Consider the following 22158-nt stretch of genomic DNA (forward strand, 5'->3'; position numbering starts at 1 on the left):
CTAGAATGTCCCTCAGAAAAGTGTTTTATTTTTCCCTGTTGGTTGCTTCACAATTTGTGCATGCATTTGAACATTCCAAACCGTAACTGTCTTGGCAGTTATAGCTCTGATTGTTGCACTTTAGATTCAGATGTCTTGAAAATAAAGTTGACAAATTGTCTTTGTTTCTGAATTAGAATCAGTTCAATTGTCTTACTTTCGATTTTTTTTGTATTGATGCACAGCACTTAGTCCAAACTGCGGTTGTTCTTAAAAATGCTTTGTAAATTAACTTGACATTTAACCTGTGAGCATTTTGCAGCCTCAGCCGTGAAGATAAAGAACTCAAGCACCCTCTAGTGGCTACTTGGGAGAACAGGCGCGAAGCGTTCAAAATGTTTACTTGGGGTCGGGCTCAGTTGCTGTAGTCAACCAATTTGACCTCCAAATTGCGCACATTTTCACTTAAAAACATTTTTAAAGACCTTATGTATGAAAATTATGGCACCCCAAAATACAGCTATACATCTATTTATGCAATTTATCTAATATACTGTATCAAGAGCCATCTCTCCCCCCACCCCTCTCTCGCTCTCTCTCACTGACTCACACCTCCCCACCCCGCTTCTCTCCACAAAACGTGGGCCCACATCAACTATTTATGTTTTGGTTTTATTGCATGTTACAATCCTGGCATACACATTCACAATCCAAAGGGCGGGTGAGAGAGGTTTGCATTGACTGACAGCCGCCCACCTCGGAAATATTCCTCATGTGAATCGGTATCTATCTCATGTCGACGCGTAAGGCCCTAAGGCTTATGTCCAACGAGGAAGAAATCAAGCAGCATTACAAGGAAAGCTAAAGTCAGTTCATCCAGCAAGACGAAACCTACAGTTTTGTGCGATGACTAAATTAATGGCCCACACAGCCCACAGTTGCACGCACCCCCGTGGGTTGATGTGTCTGAAGAAGGTGGCAAAATGGGCGGAATGTCCTAAACGTAAAGACAGAGGTGACGCCAGCCACCCGCACCATTAGGAACATCGCCAAGATCGACGCGAGAGCTGTATGAGGAGGATTACATCGGAAAGCAGGATCATGTTTGCCATTGAGTGCACTGAGATAACATTGAAAGACTCGGAAAATCGATTTTGATTAACTTAACCCAAATTGAATTTTTAAAAGTACCGTCACTGAAGGGTATCGCGCCACGGACCCCTTGTATTGAGATACGTATCAAATTGTCATTTATGAGTGAGGCCCACCAGTTATAAATCGGTTTAATGTTGCTGACGACTTACTGTTTCTTTGAATTGACTTGAATAGTTTGTGCTTTGGATGGCTTTTGCATGACAAAAGATGCAACCGTATTACATATAACCCTTTGGGTGAAAAATAACCCCATTGTGGTAAAAAAAAAAAAAAAAGGATCGTCTATTTAGGGAAAACATTTGTGTTTGACTCAAGAAATAAATGCTTTTACTCTTGATTTCAAAAAATTGCTTACCGGTACTTTCACAACATACCATGCAAACAACATGGCTATGAAATAATTTTTTATCATACTATCCACAGTCGTGGTTTCATGAAATTAAAAAAATGCATACATATACCAATGTCGCCCAGCACATTCGTAGTAGAAGCAGGAATGACCTAAATCTGGGGTGTCAAACATACGGCCCGCAGTCCGGAACCGGCCCCCAAGGGTGTTTGATCAGGCCCGCAGGATAATTTGAAAGTGAAAAAAAAGCATAAAAGACAGGGAATTAATATTTTAATAAGGTGCAATTCATGGAGTGTCCGCTAGGGGACATACTGTTTTGATCAGCAAATAAGACAACAGCAGCCTCAGTCTGTCACCGAGACAGACCAGACACAGCAGACGCTATCAAGGACATGTGAATACTTCATTCTTTACACATTTAACAGCACTCTCCTTAGTTTGAAAGTTGTAGGCAAGGATTACATTTAGATTTTATATGCACATGTAAATGGTTTAAAAATTCCTTTCTTTATAAATCTTGTTTAATCTTAAAGTGCATGACTATATCTTTCAATACCAATTACTTGTTAAAGTTGTGTGCCTTTGTACAATCAGTGGGATCAGTTGCAATACATATATGTGAATGAGAAAAGTAAATTGCACATTTGTCTAAGGAAATCAAAGGAGCTTCATGAAATGTTTTGTAAAAAATATGTTCATTCAATTTCAACATTTTCCCAATGTTCCTGTGCTTATTTAGACCAAAACAAAGGAAATACATTATTTTGGTTATTTATAGCAGAGTATAGTATAATTTTTATGGTCCGGCCCACTTTACATCTACTGAGGCCCACAATGTGAAATGAGTTAAAAGAAACATTTAGATTTGTGAAGAATTAAGAGGGTTTTGTGTTATTCTGCTTTTTAAATATGATTTGAATGAATTGGCCATCGGTCGAAGAATGCAAAATGATACCGGCCATCGGTGACAAATGATCACTCCGACTGGCTGTTAGCTAACAAATCAGCGTATGAGGGAGAAGTAGACGGTGAGATAGATCCTGCTTGCATTTTGAGTAAATTTGTGGAAATGGCTGCATTTTATTTCATGAAACCCTGACTGTGGATGGAATTACAAACAGTGACATCTATTACAGGCCCGGTATGAGTACGCACAAGTAATCATGTGTGCTTTGGTCAATGCATTGAGAAGTATCTGGCTCGCATCACAATGTTGTTGGTTTGCTCAGTGCTTTAGCCACTCCAGTGTAATTTTGTGTAACGTATCGCAACATTAGAAACAGCCCAGAGGATGATGCACTAAAATTCTACATTAACAACAAACACAACAATAGGAGTGGACATTGTCATGGCCATGAGGCACTCAATCCCTGGCTGGCAGTAAAAATAGCGTATGGTATAAGGCAATTTTGAAACACAATATTTTGATCAAAAGTTTGAAATTCGCAAGTGTACATATTGTGGCGAGCTGATAACTAAGATGGCCTCAAGTAAAACGTCGGTCTACGTTCACGAAGATGACTCATTTATAAAGGTATGTTGAGTTCTAGTGACTTCCGGAGCAGGAAGCGATGGGAATGAACGGGTCTACATCACCTCCAGCATTTCTGGTTGTGGTGATACGATCGTAGAGATGGAAGAGGGCCTCTTGGGTGAAACACACTCTGTCTCTGTACCTTCTCAGGGCCTCGCACAACTGCTTCTCATTAGCCTCTCCCGTTACCTAAACACACGCACAGCAGTATTGTCAATCAAAAAGGAAATGCACTGAGCATAGTCATTAAATTTGTAGAATAGAGCCCCATACCATTGAGAAGGGAACAAATCTAAATATATACAGTACGTATGCCCACCTACTGACTTCTGTCAAACAGAAATTCCCTCACCCGGAATAAAAACCTATGCATTAAAATTTCAACTACGACATTACATTAACAATCGATTCATAACAACGGAAGTTCCGGAACCCGGAAGTCAGACTGAAGCCTGCAGTAGCACAAACTCAAGCAAGTCCCGCTCGGTATTACGGACTAACTGTGGCCGTGCCGCTGTTTACTTTCATTGGAATCAAAACGGCGACATTCAAGTGACTCTATTCGCATGAGTTTTACTGGAATAGTGAACCAATTTTAATTTCGTTCATTTACATTTACTTCCTGTAGATCGTGTCATCCAAACGAAGAGGAACGGTGATGACCGTGGAAGAGAGTGAAATGCATCAGATTAGCTGCTCCGAGTAAATTGCTTGTGGCAACTCCTGTCGCTGTACTCTGCTGTCAAATGGTCATCTGAAAAGTCCAAATGTCTCATCGCGTGAAACTGACTGAGCACGGACAGCAAACTTGCTGCCGTCATATCCAGCTGCTGAAGGCGATGGGCAAACAAACATCTGAGCGTGTTCTTGCATTGAAGGAGAGCTGAGAGGTTGGAGATGGCAGTACAGGAGATGTCTAAGGTCTCCAGCTGAGGGAGTGTGCAGACATCTTGTAAGACGACGTCAGTCAGGTCAGTGCTGACGACGTCGAGCGTCCGCAGAGCTTTCAGGGAGCTGACGCCAACGCCATCTTCTCCCAGCAAGACGGAGCCCGTTCAGGGACAACTTCTGCAGGCTGGATCTGCACTTCGGGTTGGACGCCAAGCTGGAAATGATTTTAGCGGTGCCGATGTCGCCAGCAGTCCATGATGCATCCAGTTCTTGAAGCCGGTGAGGGCAAATGGCCAGTCGAAATGCCTCTGCAGACACCAGACAGCGGCGCATGCACGCTCGACTCAAATGCAGCCCTTTGTGGTTCCGGAAAATCCCAATGGTTTTGTCGTTCAGTATTCCTAGATAAGCAAAAAACGTTCGAATGTTTCCAATCTTTTCATAGCTTTGGTGTCCAACTCAGGGCCCGGGGGCTAGATACAGCCCGCCAAATCGTTTGATGTGGCCGTTTCAGTATAGCAAATAAAGTAAGTCTACTTTAGGCAAGGCTAGGCAAGGGAAGGCCCATTTAATACACAAGACAACTCAATGTGCTTCACACAAACAAAAGCACAACCCCGAAAAACATTTACAAACAGCTGAAGCTATTCAAAGGCAAAGCAAAGAGAACAAAAGTATCTTACTGGGGAATTATTAAAATAAACTACATTGTACACATTTAACTGCAGCAACTTTAAATACATTTACAAACAAAAGATTGAATTGAATTTAAAAGCAAAATAAAGAGCGAAAAAGCACCGTGGCAGTTTACTCCATCTCCGTGCAGCATAACATAACAAAATCCAGATCGATTTGTTCTTTTTATTTCGTCACTAAAACCAGTTTTACAAGCATTTATTTTCACCATGTCCCCTCTGCACATAAACTGGACAGTATTTTGTGACGTGTTTGCTTGCCACGATTTTCATTGGCTTCTCATATCAAATTCTTTTTTTGTGTGTGAAAAATATATATAAACAGTATCTGCAATCAAATGAACAGGCAACTGTGTTTCTGCAATAATATGATGAGGCGTTTAGACATTCAGTAGGTTTTGGCAGTAATAGCCTCCTGAGGGATGATGTGGTCCAAGACAAAAATGTTTCAAACCCCTGATCTATTTATTGTCAGCTGAAAGAGAACGTGGAAAAATTGTCCTCATCAGATTTGTCGTGTTGTATTGTGCAAAAGTGCAAAAGCACCATTAGTGTGTTCAGCTATGCAATGCCACAAAAAGCTTACATGATACAGATTTGGGATGATACCGGTCATTGGTCGTCACTGATGGCACCCTGATGTGTCTTATGCTTTACAAATGATATTGAGTGCTGTGAAAAGGGGTCATTATAAATATGAAGCTAGTTTAATGAATGCACAAGTGCGGTAGTTATTCATAAACCGCTCCCGACTGACCTTTTGAGGCCATCTTGTGCAGTAGCTGGTCAGCTATCTCCTGAGGGAAGAACGATGCCGAGGCGAGGAGCAGAGAGCCATCTGCTCGCTTGCTGCACAGCTCATCCAGGCTGCAGCACACCTGAGCAATGCACAGCTCAAACAGCGTCTGGGGGACCTCCCAGTCCTAAGGCAAATCAGCGACAATCGCAAGTGTCAAACAACATGTGCACAAACACACAGTCACGCTGGTACACCCGTAACATCTCTTGAGATGTTTAACTCATTCAGTACCAGCCAATTCTGGACCAAGTCTGAAAAGACGTTTTAAAACGTCTTTGGGAGTGAATGAGTTAATAGAAGGATCAAATTGGGTCTTTTACTGCCATGACGTTGCTTGTAGCGTGTAGATCAGTGATTTTCCATTGGTGGCTCTGGACCAAATAGTTGGTGGCTGAAGAATTTTTGGTCGATTGCAGAGAAAATCAAGGCGGGTCGTCGGTCATACGACAGTACCAAGATTGCATTTTGAGGTTATCCAAATGGTGCGCAGAAAGGCAACCAAAATAGTTGATGCAAGAAGGCATGCTACTGCCGCACTGACTGTTTCATTTTATCGATTTAATTATACATGATTTATTTATACAACTTAAGTGTTTTTGTCCCATAAAAATACTGTAATCATGGCTTTATTTGCTCTTTGACATTTTAGTGGGGGTTTTTTTTTGGTCATTTTTGTATTCCGTAGTCATCAGGGAAAATGCCCCTTCAACACATAAATATGTAGTTATGTTTACAAATATGAAGTTGTTGAATTTAAGGCCTGTAAAAGTGGGTCATGTGGGTCAGGTGACAATGCGGGGTGCCAGGGTAACAACGGTTGAAAACCACAACCACATTAGCGTGCACCAAGAGATTTGGTATGCTATGGTAAATTAGGGTGATTTCTACGGAAGAGGATTAGGGCCAAAGAAGAAGAAGAAAAAAAAACAAGGTTGGCAAGATTCTCGCTTTTATCTCAGAATTCTGACTTTATTATACAGGTGCAAAGTGAAAAGTCTGCTTAGTGTCCACCATTTCCCCAGCACTGTGACACATCATGCTCACACAGACGCTAATATTTCCTCTATGCATATGGTCAGATGTAAACAAACACACACACACACACGCAGACTCACATTTATTTGCTTTTACTTTACATCAACATGAATCCATTCAACATGTGAAGCTCATTCTCAATCACCCTTACACATAAACAAACACATCCCCTTTGTCTGTCATGCACCAGCAGCCACACTTCATGCGCTCACACACTACAAAAATAAAAACATCCTGTCGTGAATATCATAAACAAAAGCTGTCCGCCCACATGATCAAGTAGGTCTCCCCATGCAGAGCCGTCCCCATGCATCAAAGCTGGAGCCTCCTTCTCGTTTCAAAACATTTAGCTCAAAGGGGGGCGTTCTTCTTGCCTGAATCCTGCCACTCATTGTCCTCATGGGCACATTAACTCAGCCGCCGATTGCATTTTGGGCCGCCACAAGATGCGCACACATGCCACTTATGGCCAGAACAAATCCAAAACAGACCCGTGATGATCATCCTCAAGCTACCGGACTGTTAACGTCCTGCATTCAATTTGGTCAGAATCATACAAAAAGGAAGGAGGAGGAACGTATGATATATAGTGTAGTGAATATGCGGTATTGTGTAGTGGCAGAAATCTCGTCATCTCCATCGACTTTCAAGTGTGAGTTCTCACCACTCATAGTCTACATAGACAGCCGACTCTGTTCTTTCTTCACCTTTTTCTAATTGTGGGCAAACCTTTTTTTTTTTAAAAAGAAGGAGTGGCTCCTGCTCTCCAAAACTTGACATGACATCAGTGCAAGAAGGCAGGGCCAAGCCTCGTCTTTCCTGCGACGACTGAGCAAACCAAAGCATCAGCCTCCCTCTTTTTGCGCATGGACCACCCTCTAGTGTTCTCCGACCGGGCCAGGTTGACTGAGCGGCCCTTCATTGTCAATGAGAGCAAAGACTCAGGGAGCGTGAGGAGAGCATGGAGGCTATGACAATTCAACGCGGCTAAGATCCTAAACTGCATCCCTCAACGTGCATCTGCTGGACCGCTGACAACCAAGAGAGGTAAGAGGTCATTCTTAAGTGTAGCGTGAAAAGAATAAAAAGAATTCGCAACATCCTCAGCCGCCGCTATGAACCAAGTCATTCAAAAGTCAGGCGCCTCCGTCGAAAGAACCGTCTTTTTATTTATTTTTCACATTCTTTCTGTCTGTCAGACCTCCTCATCGTGAACAGTATGCACAAAGCTTATATGTCATCTCTCAGGACCCAAATAGACTCTGATTAAACCCGTCTGTTCCAAGAGGGGGGCGGGGGGGGGGGGGATGCCGTGGGATAATTGGCACAGTCAATAACCTCGAGGCAGTTTGATGTGAAAAACAGGATTCTCCGGAAAGTAACATTTTGTGCCATATGTTTGCTGGAACTGAACCCAGGTAATCAACATGGCCGCTCAATGGAGTCAGCCAGTGGTCAGAAGCAGCAACCCCTATAAAGTTTGGCATGTTTATTTGCAATAGGTGGATTGATATCGCGCAAAAAGGTCTCGCACCGGGAAAGGAAAGCAGCTGGCTCCTCAAAGGCCTTGCAGGCGTGAATGACAGCGAGGAGGCAGCGTAGGTTAGGGTTGCTGATGAGATCCACAGGCCCGGAGTGAAGAAAACTATATAAACACCGTCGCTCCTGTCAGGCCGCAGCCTCCTTGTGAGATTCATATTCGGAGACGGGCAGACGGGGGAGAGAGTGATGATTTCAGAAAGACGGGAAAAAAGTACCCTGTGGGTGAAATCAACTGACTGACGGTGCCAAGGCGTTTCGGAGCCCTGACACATGGCCCGTTTTTCCATAAATTGTCTTTTCTTTACCCTCAAATGATGCCCGAGAACAAGCGCATTATTGTTTACCAGAGATGACGGCCACGGGGAGTTGTTACAAATGTATATCCGTGCGCAGACACTTTCCCTCTGTGGCTAAATTGTTGAGATTTAAACCACACACAAACACTTGACATAAAGGAAAGCATATTTTTCCAGTGACGCTGACAAAGGAGTATTATTCTTCCTTAGGAGCAGTTTGAGCTTCCGTAATGCTTTGGGATCTCTCCCATTAACTGTGGTGCAGACTCATCAGTACATGCACGCATCAAGAGGTGACCACAGGAATGATCCAATCAAACCTTCTGTCTGCATGTCTTGAGCTCATTTATTTCTCCCTTTTTTTGGCATTTGTTGTAATTCCTTGTTGGACTAGTTCGGAGCTCCACTGAGAAGTCGGTCGTGCAGTATTGTGCATACGCCTTTGCACTCTTGAAAGTCACGTGTTAAAAAGCCAGGGATGCCGGTCACACGTTACTCCGAATATGCCCATTTTTGAGTAACGACTAATTTAACGCAATCACTTTTTCAGACAAGTATTCAGACGACAGTAACTTTTCGGATATCGGAAATCATTCGTGAGGAGAATGTATTGACGTCCACATGCAAGTAACATCAGAATTTCTGAAAGTGGGAATTTTCACCCTCACATGCAAATTGCAGTCGACCACGTGCAAGATGTGGCCGTGAGAAAGAATTGACAAGAAGTAAAATAAACAGCACCGACTTCTCAACCGCAGTGCCTCCCTCACACACGTATTGCATTGGAAAAATGAAAAGTTCACAAACAGTAAAATACAGGAGGACACCTCCTATCACGGCGGTACTCACTTCCGTCACATCACAAATAACTTTATACACACACATAAGAAAGGGAAAGTCTGATATTTACAGCTTGAACGTTATGAAATGCATTGTGGGAGTATTCAGATTTACATTCACGTCTGAGGGAGCGACATCGCCGTTTTCAGCGCAGTGTCGATTCAGGTGTCCATAAACACCAGTGGTGGAAGAAGAGCGATTTGCATTTTCAAGATGAACTATTTTGAGTTTCTTTTAGCCAAAAAACCCCCCGATAATGTTTAAATTTGCCGCACACGTTGTGCTGTCGACAGAGTGACATGTAGCTTCAATAACACTGAAAAACAAAACATGAATTGCTTTCATACTTAAGGAGAATGTCACAACAGAGTGTGAGAATGCAGCAGGTCCCTATTTGTAATCATTATATTTATAAAGAATATCTTATCACTGTTGAGTTTTGCCATTACAACATTCATAGATAAATCCGTGAAATAAAAAGGCTGTCTTTATTTTAGATTTAGTTTCTTCTTTATTCTTAAATGTCACTGTTAAAAATGCACTTCCGATGAAGCGGCAATCAGCTGACTGTAAACTAACTTGCAATCTGTTAGTTATTTTGAAAATCAAGTAATCAATGAAGTACCTAACAAGCAAGTAATCTGTAAAGTAGCAGGGTTACTTTTTCAAGGTTACTGCGGCAACACCGGTTGAACGTAACCCCAAATTGGGTGAAGTAGGTAGCCCACCGCTGGGTTCAAAATGGAATGAGTCAATGACAGGTTATTTACACCCAGAGCGTTGGCTTGAGGATTTGAGTTGGACCAACGGATCAAGATTTTCATCCAACAAGTGGTAACAACTCCCCATGCTGTTGCGTTGAATCAATCCAGAAATGGGTTGCCAGGTCATTAGTTTAGCGGTGGTTAAAAATCACAATTTTACTCCCAACATTTTCCATGAAGAAGAACCAACTTTCTCCTATCAGCAGTCGCCACAGCAAGTCACTCGCGCGGCATATTTGGCATACAGGATGCTGTTCCCAACACAACACACCCCTTTTTATCCAGGCTGGGCTGGGAATCTGGATAACAAAATGGCGAACAGTTTCGGCTCCTCAGTCCACCCAAACCTATTAACTGGGTCCAAAAAAATACCCCAACCATAGGAAGATATAACTCAATGCTTAACATCCACAGCAATCCAGCAAGTGGGTTAGGAAAACAACCTAGCACATTTTTTTCTGCGTTTTTTTTTTTTTTTTTTTTATTCATAGCAGCAGACAGCCTTCTTGGATGGAAGCGGACCGTTGTGCCAAGATCTGCTCAAAGCTGGAGGCCCATTGGCCCTACTTTCGGAGCCAACCTGCTTTTATTTGAAGGAGGGAAACATCTTTAACTTTCACATATTTGAACGTCACCCGTTTCTTCTCCATTTGATAGCCCGTCAAAACCAATAAGAACCAAAGAACACACGCAATCCTGCCAAAAGCTGACTCAATCGCGCAGCACTCGTAAATCAGTCACTCCTCCTCCCCCCGCTGCTTCTGAAACCCATCAATTTCCTCTATTTCTCACACAAATTCTTTTTTTTTTTTTTTTTTTATTAGCGTCAGCCAAGATGGAATAACACACACTGAACAGAGTCCGAGTAGCTCAATAAATGTCTGAGACTGACTTTCATTTTCCATCAGCATGGGAAGTCTCATCACAAACCAGCGCAGGTAAGCCGAGGTTGATGGCAAATGGGCCGACGTATTAAAAACAGATCACAGCACTTTCACATACCCGGACACCTGATACTGATGTGGCGAGGGCTGCAATTAAAGAGAACCCACAAGCGAATACACCGAAAATATGATTCTTGACAATTTTTGGTGGGTGGGTGGCATGTCTCAAACTCAACCACAAGTGAACCAGAGGGCCTGCGTTTCCAAGACGCTTTTTAATTACACAGACCGAAGTCTCTTACCATACTGAGCTGCAGTTTGACTTTCACATAACTGCCTTCGCAATTATTTTGAGTTCATAAAATGCATTTGCATTCAAGAGCAGCCGTTAGCAATTAACGGGAAGATTTTTGCTCACACAAAAGAAACGTATGATTTTTCGGCTTTCACGCTAACAGTGCGAGTGGAAACCCACTGGTTGCGTCTAGCAAAGTCAATAATGGGTGCATTGGGAAAGTGCCCGACTGGTTTAGGAAAATATCAGGCCGTTTATGAAAAGGAATCTGCCTGAATACTTATAAGAACGTTATAAATAGCAGCCAGGGTCCTCGGGGCTCAGTGGCACACACATATTAGAAACATGTGAGCGACAGGATGGAATTTCCCCACAATAAGGTAATAAAACCTTGAAGCAAAATGTTCTTTACTCCTCCATGTCTTCACAGAAATCCTTGTTTATGGTGACACATCAAGAGTGAAAGAATGGGACCTGGAATGTGGAGTTGGTTGACTTTGTTTGGTCTGTCCCTCTGGAGCAACAGTGAAGCCGTCATCAAGAACCCAGTCCGCTCCCGGGCACGGAGAGCTCCAGAGGCCAATGGACAAAACAACAGGTGCTCCTACACCTTCCTGGTTCCCGAGCAGAAGATCACAGGCCCCATCTGCGCAGCCAGAGGTCCTGTCCCCGACAAGGACCGAGTGACTCGTCTTGATGTGGCCGCAGTGCGCGACCTTCTGTCAAAGCAAAGGCGGGAGATGGAGACTCTGAAGCTGGTGGTGGACGTGGACGGAAACCTGGTGAATGAGATGAAGCTGCTGAGGAAAGAAAGCAGGAATATGAATTCCAGGGTGACCCAGCTCTATATGCAGCTGCTGCACGAAATCATCAGAAAGAGGGACAACTCACTGGAGCTGGCTCAATTGGAGACACGCATCCTGAATGCCACCGCTGAGTCACTGCGGCTGTCTTCCCGTTACAAGGAACTGGAGGCCAAATACGCTGCCCTCTCGGCCATGGTGAACAACCAGTCAGTGATGATCGGAGCTCTGGAAGAAAGTTGTATGAAGATGCATGATCGCAAACAAGAGCCGCCGCCTCTTGGGCCGCCGATGGTGCATGTGGTGCCCGAGAACATCCCTGTTAATGTACCGCGTTTCACCAATGAGATCCGGGGGGATAATAGCGGAAGCTTTGCCCGCGAAAGGGGCTCTCGCTCTGGGCCTTCACCAACAGGTGACAGCATGGAAGTCCAGAAACCTCCTCAGACAAACTTTAGTGCTGAAGGTGGGTAAAGTGTACATACAAAGAAGAATAATGATCATTACGGAGGGGCTGGGGTGCATCTCTCCAATTAAAGCCGATTTGTACGTGTGTGTGTGTGTGTGTGTGTTTAGAAGTTTAACTTACAGGTTTAACTGCATAGCCAGGCGGTTCGGTGTTCCAGTGGTTAGCATGTTGACCTCTCAGTGCAGAGGTCGTGGGCTCGATCCCAGCTCCGGCCTTCCAGTGTGGAATTTGCATATTCTCCCCGGGCCTGCGTGGGTTTTCTCCGGGTACTCCGGTTTCCACCCACATTCCGAAAACATGCATGGCAGGCTGATTGAACACTCTAGTCTAAATTGTCCCTGTGAATGTGGATGGGTGTTTGTCTATGTGGGCCCTGCGATTGGCTGGCAACCGGGTCAGGGTGTCCCCCCGCCTACTGCCCGAAGACGGCTGGGATAGGCTCCAGCATGCCCTGCGACCCTTGTGAGGATAAATAAATACAAAGAGAAAGAGAGAGAGAGAGAGAGAGGAGCTCCAGGTGCAGAAAGTTTTTACATGTATTTATTGGACTTAAATAGGCATTTCTATGAATGTATTCGTTCATTTGCAGGGCATTCACTACTTTGCAAGTGAAACATAAGAAAATTAATCACACTCCTGTTTGAGTTCAGGTGGTCCAGTGGCCTCATTTTCAAAGGTTGCAAATTCAGCTGCTGTTGGACTCCTTGCTCAACAGAACGCCTAACTACCCGTATGGAAATACAAATGCTGTCATGTCTGAAGTGAGGCTGGGGACTTAAAGCAAAGCAAAGAAAATCTCACCAGCTCGATTTTGCTCATCAAGAGAAATTCCTTGCACATTTAGCTCACCCTCACCCAAGAATAATAAAGTGTGTAAGGTTTCTGCGCAGCTGTATATGGAAAGGGTCCCATTCGAGACTGTTCCATTGCATCGCAGACATGGACCAAACCCAGACTGCCATGATAGGCTCAAACCACTAAATGCCTCTGGATACCGAATCCGGTGCTTAATATTTCATAAACTACACCATGAAGAGAAATGAAAAGATTCTATATTGCTATTATATCATTCGTTGCATAGGGTTTACTTTCCTGTTGACTGTAACACACGTGACTGTAATTAAAAATCCAAATACCTTGATGAAAAGCAGACACAATGTATCCAGTAGTTACGGAAGGAATGAGGGAAAATAATGAACAAAATAACCTAATTAGCCCCTCTTTCCTCTGCTCCTCTCCCACTATTACTCGGTCAGGCTCTGAGAGTTAGTTTGCTCGACCAGATGTCAACAAATTGGCAAGTTTTTTCGTTTCACCCCATCCAGTGTTGCAGCAAAGGATTTGGAATTAGAATTAAAGGGTCTTCTGAATGATCCGATGTAATCTCCAAATGAGATATACAATTCAAAGAAAATCCAAAACATAAACTTTGACAATATACTGCTGTCATCGCTGCAGGAACTAAACAGATGAACAAATTACACTGCGCCTAATTCACAGAAGCCTCAACTCACTACAGATTACTATAGATTAGTGTAGTGTTTCAGTTTTTAGTATTTCAGTTTGTTTTACTTCCAGTGAGGGGGAACTGTTATAACTGTTAGAAAAATTACGAATGTTTCTTCTGGAAGCCAACGTTCTATAATGCCCTCAGGATGGCTCGTTGTAGAGGCCCCCCCAATTCAATTTCTCTCCCTACGAGAATTGATTTCAATGCTTTTGTGACCCAGTTAACCCATTCATGGTCACAAATGCCGATTTAAGATTGATTACACACAAGCCGTAAGACTGGACTGACATGATCAATTGCTGATGTCATGTGTCCGTGTCAAAGTGTCTCTGATGAATTGTCTCACGCCCCGCAACATTTTTGCCATTAGTTCATCATTTAAGTCTTTACGTGCAAACTGGATGAACAAGTTGTCATAATACGACTCGTTCTTGCCCAAAAGGTCCATTCAGAGACTGTCTGGAGGCTCAAGAGGCCGGCCACGTTATCAGCGGCATGTATCTGATCAAACCTGACGAGGCCGAGAAGTCCCTGCAAGTCTGGTGTGAGCAGGATATGGACAACGGAGGCTGGACTGTGATTCAGAGTCGAAAGGACGGCTCTGTTAACTTCTTCAGAAACTGGGAAAATTACAAGGTGATTACACTGCCACTGTTTGGTGTTTCCTCAACCTCAGACTGCTTCAGCCAGAGATACCGGTGTTGCTTTTATGGGACCTGCAGGAACCTTGTGGGCAGGCGAGGGGGGGGGGGGGGGGGGACTCTTTCCTTTCGGTCAGAATCCTTCTGTTTTCATTGTGAAAATATAATGCCGCATCAGCAGTGTTATTCATCCCAGGCTTTTTAAGTTGGAGATTTCCATGATGAAACATTAGCTGGCTCGCTGGAAAGGTATGTTCCGCAGCTCAATCTGTACGGGCTTCTTTCCAAAACCGCTACTACTTTAGTGCCTTCCTGGACGCATGGCTGGTTGGTTAAGTGCATACCACGACGTACAGGCCCTCTCATCAAAGATCCGTGCAGAATAGGTGGAGTGGAGTATATCACCGCTGCAAGCCTGTGTTGACCATTCAAGGATCCATTCAACATGAAAATGTTTAAGTGGGAGTTAAATTGCCCTCTCTTTGACATTGATTTCCCTCTGTGCTCTCCCACAAAGCCACAACAAGCCTACACGCATTCACTCGCATACACACACACACACGCACACACAAAAAGCTCAAGAGAGGAGGAGTCACACTGAAACTCCTCCTCATTCATTAAAATGCACTCATCCACAGTCACAAACCTCAACCATGTTTACTGAGTGAAGTGTTATGGAGGCAAATGGCCAGGCCTCCAGATTATTCAAGCCAGTTAGTGATTGTGATTGGCGAGGTCCATCGTGGTTGACTGGACCAGCATTCAAAGGACTGGTGGTTAGTTTCCAAAACAAATACGTCACATCTTATGCACGCAAAAACAATGTCAAAGCCAGAAAACTGTTGCCCACATTGTCCCCATACAGTAATTGATGAGCCTGAGGATATTCTGTGAAGAATAAAATTGAAATTTGAAGAGAGGACTCTCATTCTTTGAGAACAATCATCTCGGAAAGTTCACAATGGAAAAATATGCATAGGGTAGATAAGGTATCAAATCACCAAACATAATTTTTTTATATTTGTTCATTGTTATCCCCCACTCGTGATTGTGTCTTGGAACAAAAAAAAATCTGGTTGTTTTACTAACCCTCTCTGGCTAGCATTGGATTTTAAGCAGATTGGGTTACTTTTACCCAAGGTGACCCTTTGTTGGAGGGGTGTCAAACTCATTTTTGTCGTGAGCCACATCGTAGTTACGGTTTGACGTGGAGGGCCGTTATGAATTTTGGGTGACCATCTAAATGTTTAATCACCTCCACATATTACACAGTACACAACAAATTGATGAATAACTAGTTTCTAAAATCAGAGGTCAAGAATAATGACTGTTATTATGGATTACATATGACAATTTGAAATTTTGGTTCAGACTTCAGCAAGCATCATGGAACTTCACATGCTTGATTTGCTTTTGCGGGCCACATAAAATGATGTGGCGGGCCAGATCTGGCCCCCGGGCCTTGACTTTGACACGTGTGCTTTGTTGGATCAAAATCTTGACCCAATGTGCTGGGTCAAATCCTCAACCCAGTGCACTAGGTCAATAAAAACCAGCGTCGGCCTGGACCCAGCGCTGGGTTCGCTGTTTCACCCACTTTGGGGTGCTTTTAAACCAGCCTTTTTAAGAGTGCAAGAATAATTTTCTCTAATCTTTCTTAAACCTTGATTTTAATCTTCCTGTCACTCAGAGCGGGTTTGGCAACACAGATGGGGAGTACTGGCTCGGGCTAGAGGGCATTTACAAGCTGGGACGTCAGGCCGACTACAAGCTCCAGGTGGAGCTGGAAGACTGGATGGACAAGAAAGTGTACGCTCAGTACAGCAGCTTCCACCTCGAGCCTGAGAGCGAGGGCTTCCGTCTGCGGTTGGGCACCTATCGAGGCAATGCTGGCGATTCCCTCAGCAGCCACAACGGCAAACAGTTCACGACTTTGGATCGAGACAAGGATGCCTTCTCAGGTACCTCTCCACATTCCACAATGCACTGCAGTGAATGTCCAGAAAGCCATGTCGACAGGACAGAAAACGTCGCGAGTCTGACATCTGATTATTATAACTCATTGAGGCGGCGGTGCGTCATTTTGTTTGCGAATTACCGTCTCAGTGGAACCTTTCCTCATCTGAAGTCAGACGTCTCAATTTTTGCAGCTTCCAATACAGCAAACGTTTTCAGTCATTCATCGGTTCATATTCAAGAGCGTCAAACAGGCGTTCATCAAGCACTTACGATAGTGTAGCGTATTTTCCTACAGAAGCTGGTTATAAAGTCGCGTTCGTGTATTTTAGCTGCTATTTTGCAAATCAAACTTTCACCCCAACTTCCCCGTCGCAGGTAACTGTGCCCATTTCCACAAAGGAGGCTGGTGGTACAACGCTTGCGGCCAAGCCAATCTGAACGGCGTGTGGTACAGCGGAGGCGTCTACAGAAGCAAATTCCAAGACGGAATCTTCTGGGCTGACTACGGCGGCGGCTTCTACTCCATGAAGTCCGTCCGCCTGATGATTCGGCCCATAGATGGATGAAGCGACACTGGACTGTGTTGGTCCACTCACCAAACTTGAAGCTCCTTTTTAAAGTGCGATGTCAAAGGTCATCGTTGACAGGAGGGTTCCACCAGATCAACATCAGTAGTGTATAGCGCTCCCTCCTTTTTCAGGTTGGACTGCTCTGTTTATATGTACATGCATATCGCTAAAGAAACATAAATAGGGACATTGGGGGAGGGGCGTATTTATAAGATGTATCGTGACCCTAACCAATCATTTTCTCTAGATATGAAAGAAAACGAACGACTGCAGGTGCAGTTTAATCAATGTTATGCAACTCGATATTGCAACATATCTAATTCGACCGCCTTTGTTTCCCTGATCCCCTGCTCCATCCAAACAGCAGCTGTAAGGATTAAAACGGTAATGCTGCTCTTCCTACCTCACCGCCAATATAAACATTTGTAGGAAACACACATTTTTGAGATTTAACTTGTGCCATAGTTCCTAGAAACTGGAAATTATCGCTTTATTTTGACTCACCCCTCCTTGGAACAAGGCTTTTCATTTTCTCTTAACACTTTGTATGACCTTTGTGAGATATGTTTGAGCAGAAACTCTTAATTTATATGTACAATTAACTTAACATAACAGTGAAAAGGGCCCGGTGTCCTGAGAGAAAGGATGTGTAGCAGTAATGTAGTGTGCATTCTCACAGCATGGACATGTGTTGCTTGTTTTACTCCCGGAGTAGCAGTTGTGAAATGGTGTGTTGTTCTGCAGAGTTTTTAAGAGTTATAAGCCCTTAGACAAACGATGAGAAACACATTTCACAAGGCCAGACATGGTGGAGTGAGAAAAAAAAGCAGATTTCCAAGTTGCCCCCTTTTAAATACAGACATTTACATTCTTTCCACACACACACACACACAAAAAAATCGTCTTGAACTGTTTGTTTTTGTCACGCGTCGGCGCGCGCGGGGAAACACTGATATTAAAGTCAAGTTTGCCTCCTTCTAGAGGAGAGGAGTGGACATACAACACGTGAAAGACAACAAGCCTTTGGTCCCTGAAACTGAAAATCGTCTGCCTTATTGCTCCATGTGGCTGTTTGACCGGATCGGCCTTCCCACTCATCGCTTTACAGGATTACGGGAAATGAAAAGTTCCTTGCTTGTGATTGTTCACAAATTAGCGGCCCCCTCCCGTTTACTGCGGATCAAACGACCTCCCTTGTGAGATTCGGCGCATTTACTAAGACCCGGTTGCGCCTCATGTGTTTTATTCTTTGTTGAGATGACAACGCACATTCCGAGTTTATTTTATGGATGTGAATCGTGCAGATAAATGATGGTATTAAATCGAGTGGAAGAAACAGATTTTCTCTCTGGAAAAAAAAAAAAGTTATCCGAGCGATGTACGGGAACATTCTGTACTTGACTTCATTGAAATGAGGAATTCTGTTCAACACTGATGCTTGTGTGATCCTTGTTGTTGCAGCAACAAGTTGACAGAGGGAAGATATATTTCAGGATGACATTTCATCCAGACACACATTTTTGTGGATGAGTGGAAAAGAGCAATTCATCAGTTCATGTGTGACTCAGAACCACAATTATTTATGACATTTTCTTAGAGTATTCGTCAAACCATTGTTTGTTTGTGTTTTCCAAACATTGAGACTTTTACTCATTTTGTACATTCTAGTGCAAAATCATACATAGCCTGTTAGGTTTTTTTTTTGTTTTTGTTTTTGTTTTTTTCATCTGAAAGGGTATCATCGGGCTGGAAATGATACATAATAAGGCCAAAAAGTTACTGTATTTTCACTAGATTCCATTCTAATTCACTTTAACCCTTTCAAGGACAGCGGTTACTACAGCCGACACCATATCATGTTGTCAGGTTACGAGGTGCATGAAAGGGTTAGTTCAAAATTTGGCATGAATAATTTGATTGGAGATTATAAAGTACATTTTGTCATTTTCTGGAATCGGCTTTTATTCAACCCATTTGACATTTCGTTTCATGAAACTAAACATCTTCTTTGTTTTAAGTAAAATGGCTGCATTTAAAAACATGTGAAATCCTCAGGGCGGCGGGAGTGCGGTCGGCTCTCCGAAAATCGGTTAACAGCATGATGTCATCGCAAGAGCTGCAGGAAGAGGTCCTCCATAAACTCCCTTGTGGCTGTATGGGTATTCAAGGACTTTCCAAGAGCAATTTGGAAAAGTGACACTCCTCGGTCCTCACTTGTGAGCAGTGCTCACTTTGTGAGACTTCATTGTTTATTGTATTCTAATATTCTACCAACGGGATGGCATCACCAAAGGAAGACTTCTTACAGAGGATCTTTCGAGCTCTGTGCTGCATTGCAAAATTACATCTGTCGGTGACTCATTGGCCCACAAATGCTCAGTTTGTGTCATCAGCAGACAGGATGTGAAGCTGTTTTCACTGAAAATACGGCACCGCGACGAATTTATTTCCCGTAGTCAAGCCGTTGTACCACCTAAGAATGTTCCTTCCCGTGTGCCCTTTTGATTTAAAGCTGAACGGACACTTGTTTAAAATGGATAATCATTCGAAAGGATCTGGGAAGACTCAGTCTGCCACAGACTGATGCAGTTTCCACTCCGGGTTTGTTCAAGTGATTTTCCGTGTTGCCGTGCTGAGATTGTGAAAAGGAGACTGATTTAACACGGGTTTGTTTAATTGTGGGGATACATTAACCAAGCAACCAATACAAACCAGATAAAACAAACAAAGGAACACTGGAGACAGAGCGTGGCGTGCTGCTTGAGTTTCAGCAGCCTTTTAGGAGAACATGCCTGTTAGTGAGAAGTTGTCGCATAGTTTCCGTTGTTACACGACAGGACATGCTGGTTTATTGAATTTCCTGACATGATCATATAGTAAACACTCAGAGCACTATAAAGTCAGCATTAGTCACTCAACCGGAGGACCCAGTAGTGCACAACAACAGAAAATAACTTTATGGGGGGCTAGAAATTCCATTCCGCAGTTTGTGTAAGAGCTTATCGAAGGCTTCACCAGCACCAAAGGGCACATCAGGCTGACTAGTCAACTGTTGATTCAATATAAAACGCAAACCACTTGGGAGAGAAACGAAAATACCTAAACACTTTTGTTAATTTGGATTCAGAATGCTTTTGTTGGACATTTGTGTTTGGTAGATTATTTTTCTACTGTCACAATGCTTCATTCAAATACATTTTGCCTTTGGAAAGCCAGTCAAGTTTTTTTGTTTGTTTTTTTTTTTGGTACAAGTGAGTATGTGCGCTGCAGCCATGCAAAATTTGCCAAATATTCATTACAAATGCCAAAAATGTAGTCTCCTTTGAAAAAGAAAATGAATTGACAAATGGTCAGGAGCCTCCGGAGTGTATGCAAGCACACATCCCTCGTTGTGCTGATCACCAGCGTGGTCATACTGCTGTGGGATATCAGTCGATCCCCTTAATGTGGTCGTATTTGGCACACCAAACCTGATCCAGGTCACTTGAGTCGATATGGGAATAGACCAGTATCACTTTGCAGCTCGAGAAACAGTCAGTACCAGAATGCAGAACATAATCTAACAGCATGCAGCTGTGTCGCATACATCGAGTCAACACATATCTAATGCCATGATAAAAATAAAAATAAAACATTACATGTAAATATAATACATTGTACTCACCAAGCATATTGACTATTAAATGTATTCAGATGTTCAAATAACTACTGATGTGTTTTGCCACAACACCAATGAAAAATGTTGACTTTACTATTTGGTTAAAGAGACACCCCCTTTGCTAATATATATTTTCAGTGGCGTAAGTCAGGAGGCTCTGGACATGTTAGATTGACATCACAGTCCATAGAGGCCAAAATCTGATTGGACAAAAAAAATATATAAAAATCAAACATCCTCATACAGAAGACTCTGTTTCATGTAACAAACATAAGACTTGGTCGGGTTGTAAAAGATGATGAACAGAGCACTCTGGGTGCCAGCGTTGTCATCTTGGCGAGTGGAATTCCATCCCAGACCGCAGCATTGCTACAAGTTTGGAAAAGGCATCTTATCACTTCGTATTGATTGCCCTCATTAATGACAAGACTATTTTTGTTCAAGCGATGAAGCTTAAAAAATAGCAACTGGAGAAAAATATGTGTTTGCATTGGCAGTGAAGAGCTGAAATCCCGGTGCAATGGACACACTCAGTTGTCTGCACATCCCACAAATATGTGTTCTCTGTTAAAAAGAAAACAAACAGGTTTTATAGTGGGATAAAATGTACTGACAAGATGTCACACAGACATAATCTACACGAATATTATGCTTACACATCTGCAATTATGCTGTACACTTCTGTTCTGTAGACAGGATTACACATGTGCCAAACGACATTTTCCACACTGTTTTTAAAAAACTCTTTCCACTGGAACAATTAAGATGAGGTCTCTGACGTGATATTTCAGGGGAACAGCGAGGAATAATAAATCCTGTTTTGTGTATCTCTTTTAGACGTAAAGCCCCAAAACTATTTAAATGACTACATAAATAATACATTCAAACAGCTGGGCAGGATGGCAGCCATAAAACATTGAGTATTGGAGATGATTTAAAATTTCCGTTATATTGGAACAAAGTTACTGAGAGCATCAACACTGATATTTATGTTGTGCATCGGGAAGAAATAAATCCAAGATATGTAACTTTTTAGCAGTAAAAGATTAAGTCCAAAAGCAGGAGAGGAGGCCAAGAAAAAATGTGTTCTGTGAGAGGTTCATACATTACATTCAAAACAGACAATCTAAGAAGAGCATACATCCATCGCATGTGTATATTGGCACAATGGACCTTTTAAATTCTTAAAAAGCGTATTTTTTAAAAACATTTTGTAAGCCTAGTTGATTATGAGAACGAGTGAGAGAGAGGGAGAGGGAGAGCGAGAGCGAGAGAGAGAGTGAGAGAGAGAAAGAGAAAACGAAACTGGCATTGTGCTGCTATCTAGTGGTTTGTTGGTTTCATACATTTTGAGGTTTGGGGTTTGTTTTGTTTTGGGGTTTGTTTTTTTTTAATCACCTGTTTCGTTACCAGCACATAAAATACTAATACTAATACTGGATTATTAAGCAACTCCGTGTGTTTAATTTATTTATTTTTTAAGTAACC

At 42.9% G+C, this 22158-nt stretch overlaps 1 protein-coding gene, 1 long non-coding RNA gene and 1 pseudogene across 2 annotated transcripts; 1 reads left to right on the forward strand and 2 right to left on the reverse strand.

Moving 5' to 3' along the window:
* Positions 1-851: 851 nt before the first annotated feature.
* Positions 852-7362, reverse strand: LOC147194519 (protein zyg-11 homolog; annotated as a pseudogene).
* A 4166-nt stretch (positions 7363-11528) lies between these two features.
* LOC147194520 (angiopoietin-related protein 1-like) lies at positions 11529-20227 on the forward strand. The gene is made up of 4 exons (XM_086129965.1): positions 11529-12330; positions 14286-14479; positions 16175-16445; positions 16819-20227. Exons 1-4 carry the CDS (start codon positions 11529-11531, stop codon positions 17007-17009), a joined length of 1458 nt encoding a protein of 485 aa, XP_085986091.1. The 3' UTR covers positions 17010-20227.
* Positions 11721-12622, reverse strand: LOC147194521 (uncharacterized). Its single transcript, XR_015102919.1, has 3 exons — positions 12454-12622; positions 11953-12324; positions 11721-11861 (listed from the first exon to the last, which is right to left on the reverse strand). It is a non-coding gene; the product is annotated as an uncharacterized LOC147194521 (long non-coding RNA).
* Positions 20228-22158: the final 1931 nt, after the last annotated feature.

The sequence above is a fragment of the Hippocampus guttulatus genome, chromosome 14 (genome assembly GCF_054856545.1).
Source record: "Hippocampus guttulatus isolate MCC_2025c chromosome 14, RoL_Hgut_1.0, whole genome shotgun sequence".
NCBI classification, from domain to species: domain Eukaryota; kingdom Metazoa; phylum Chordata; class Actinopteri; order Syngnathiformes; family Syngnathidae; genus Hippocampus; species Hippocampus guttulatus.

Bases quoted from the DNA above. Each gene is read 5' to 3' on its own strand.
- LOC147194520 (XM_086129965.1), top strand. From the start codon at position 11,529: ATGGGACCTGGAATGTGGAGTTGGTTGACTTTGTTTGGTCTGTCCCTC. The intron at 14,480-16,174 runs GTGATTACACTG...CCTGTCACTCAG, and splicing joins GAAACTGGGAAAATTACAAG to AGCGGGTTTGGCAACACAGA. The intron at 16,446-16,818 runs GTACCTCTCCAC...TCCCCGTCGCAG, and splicing joins AGACAAGGATGCCTTCTCAG to GTAACTGTGCCCATTTCCAC.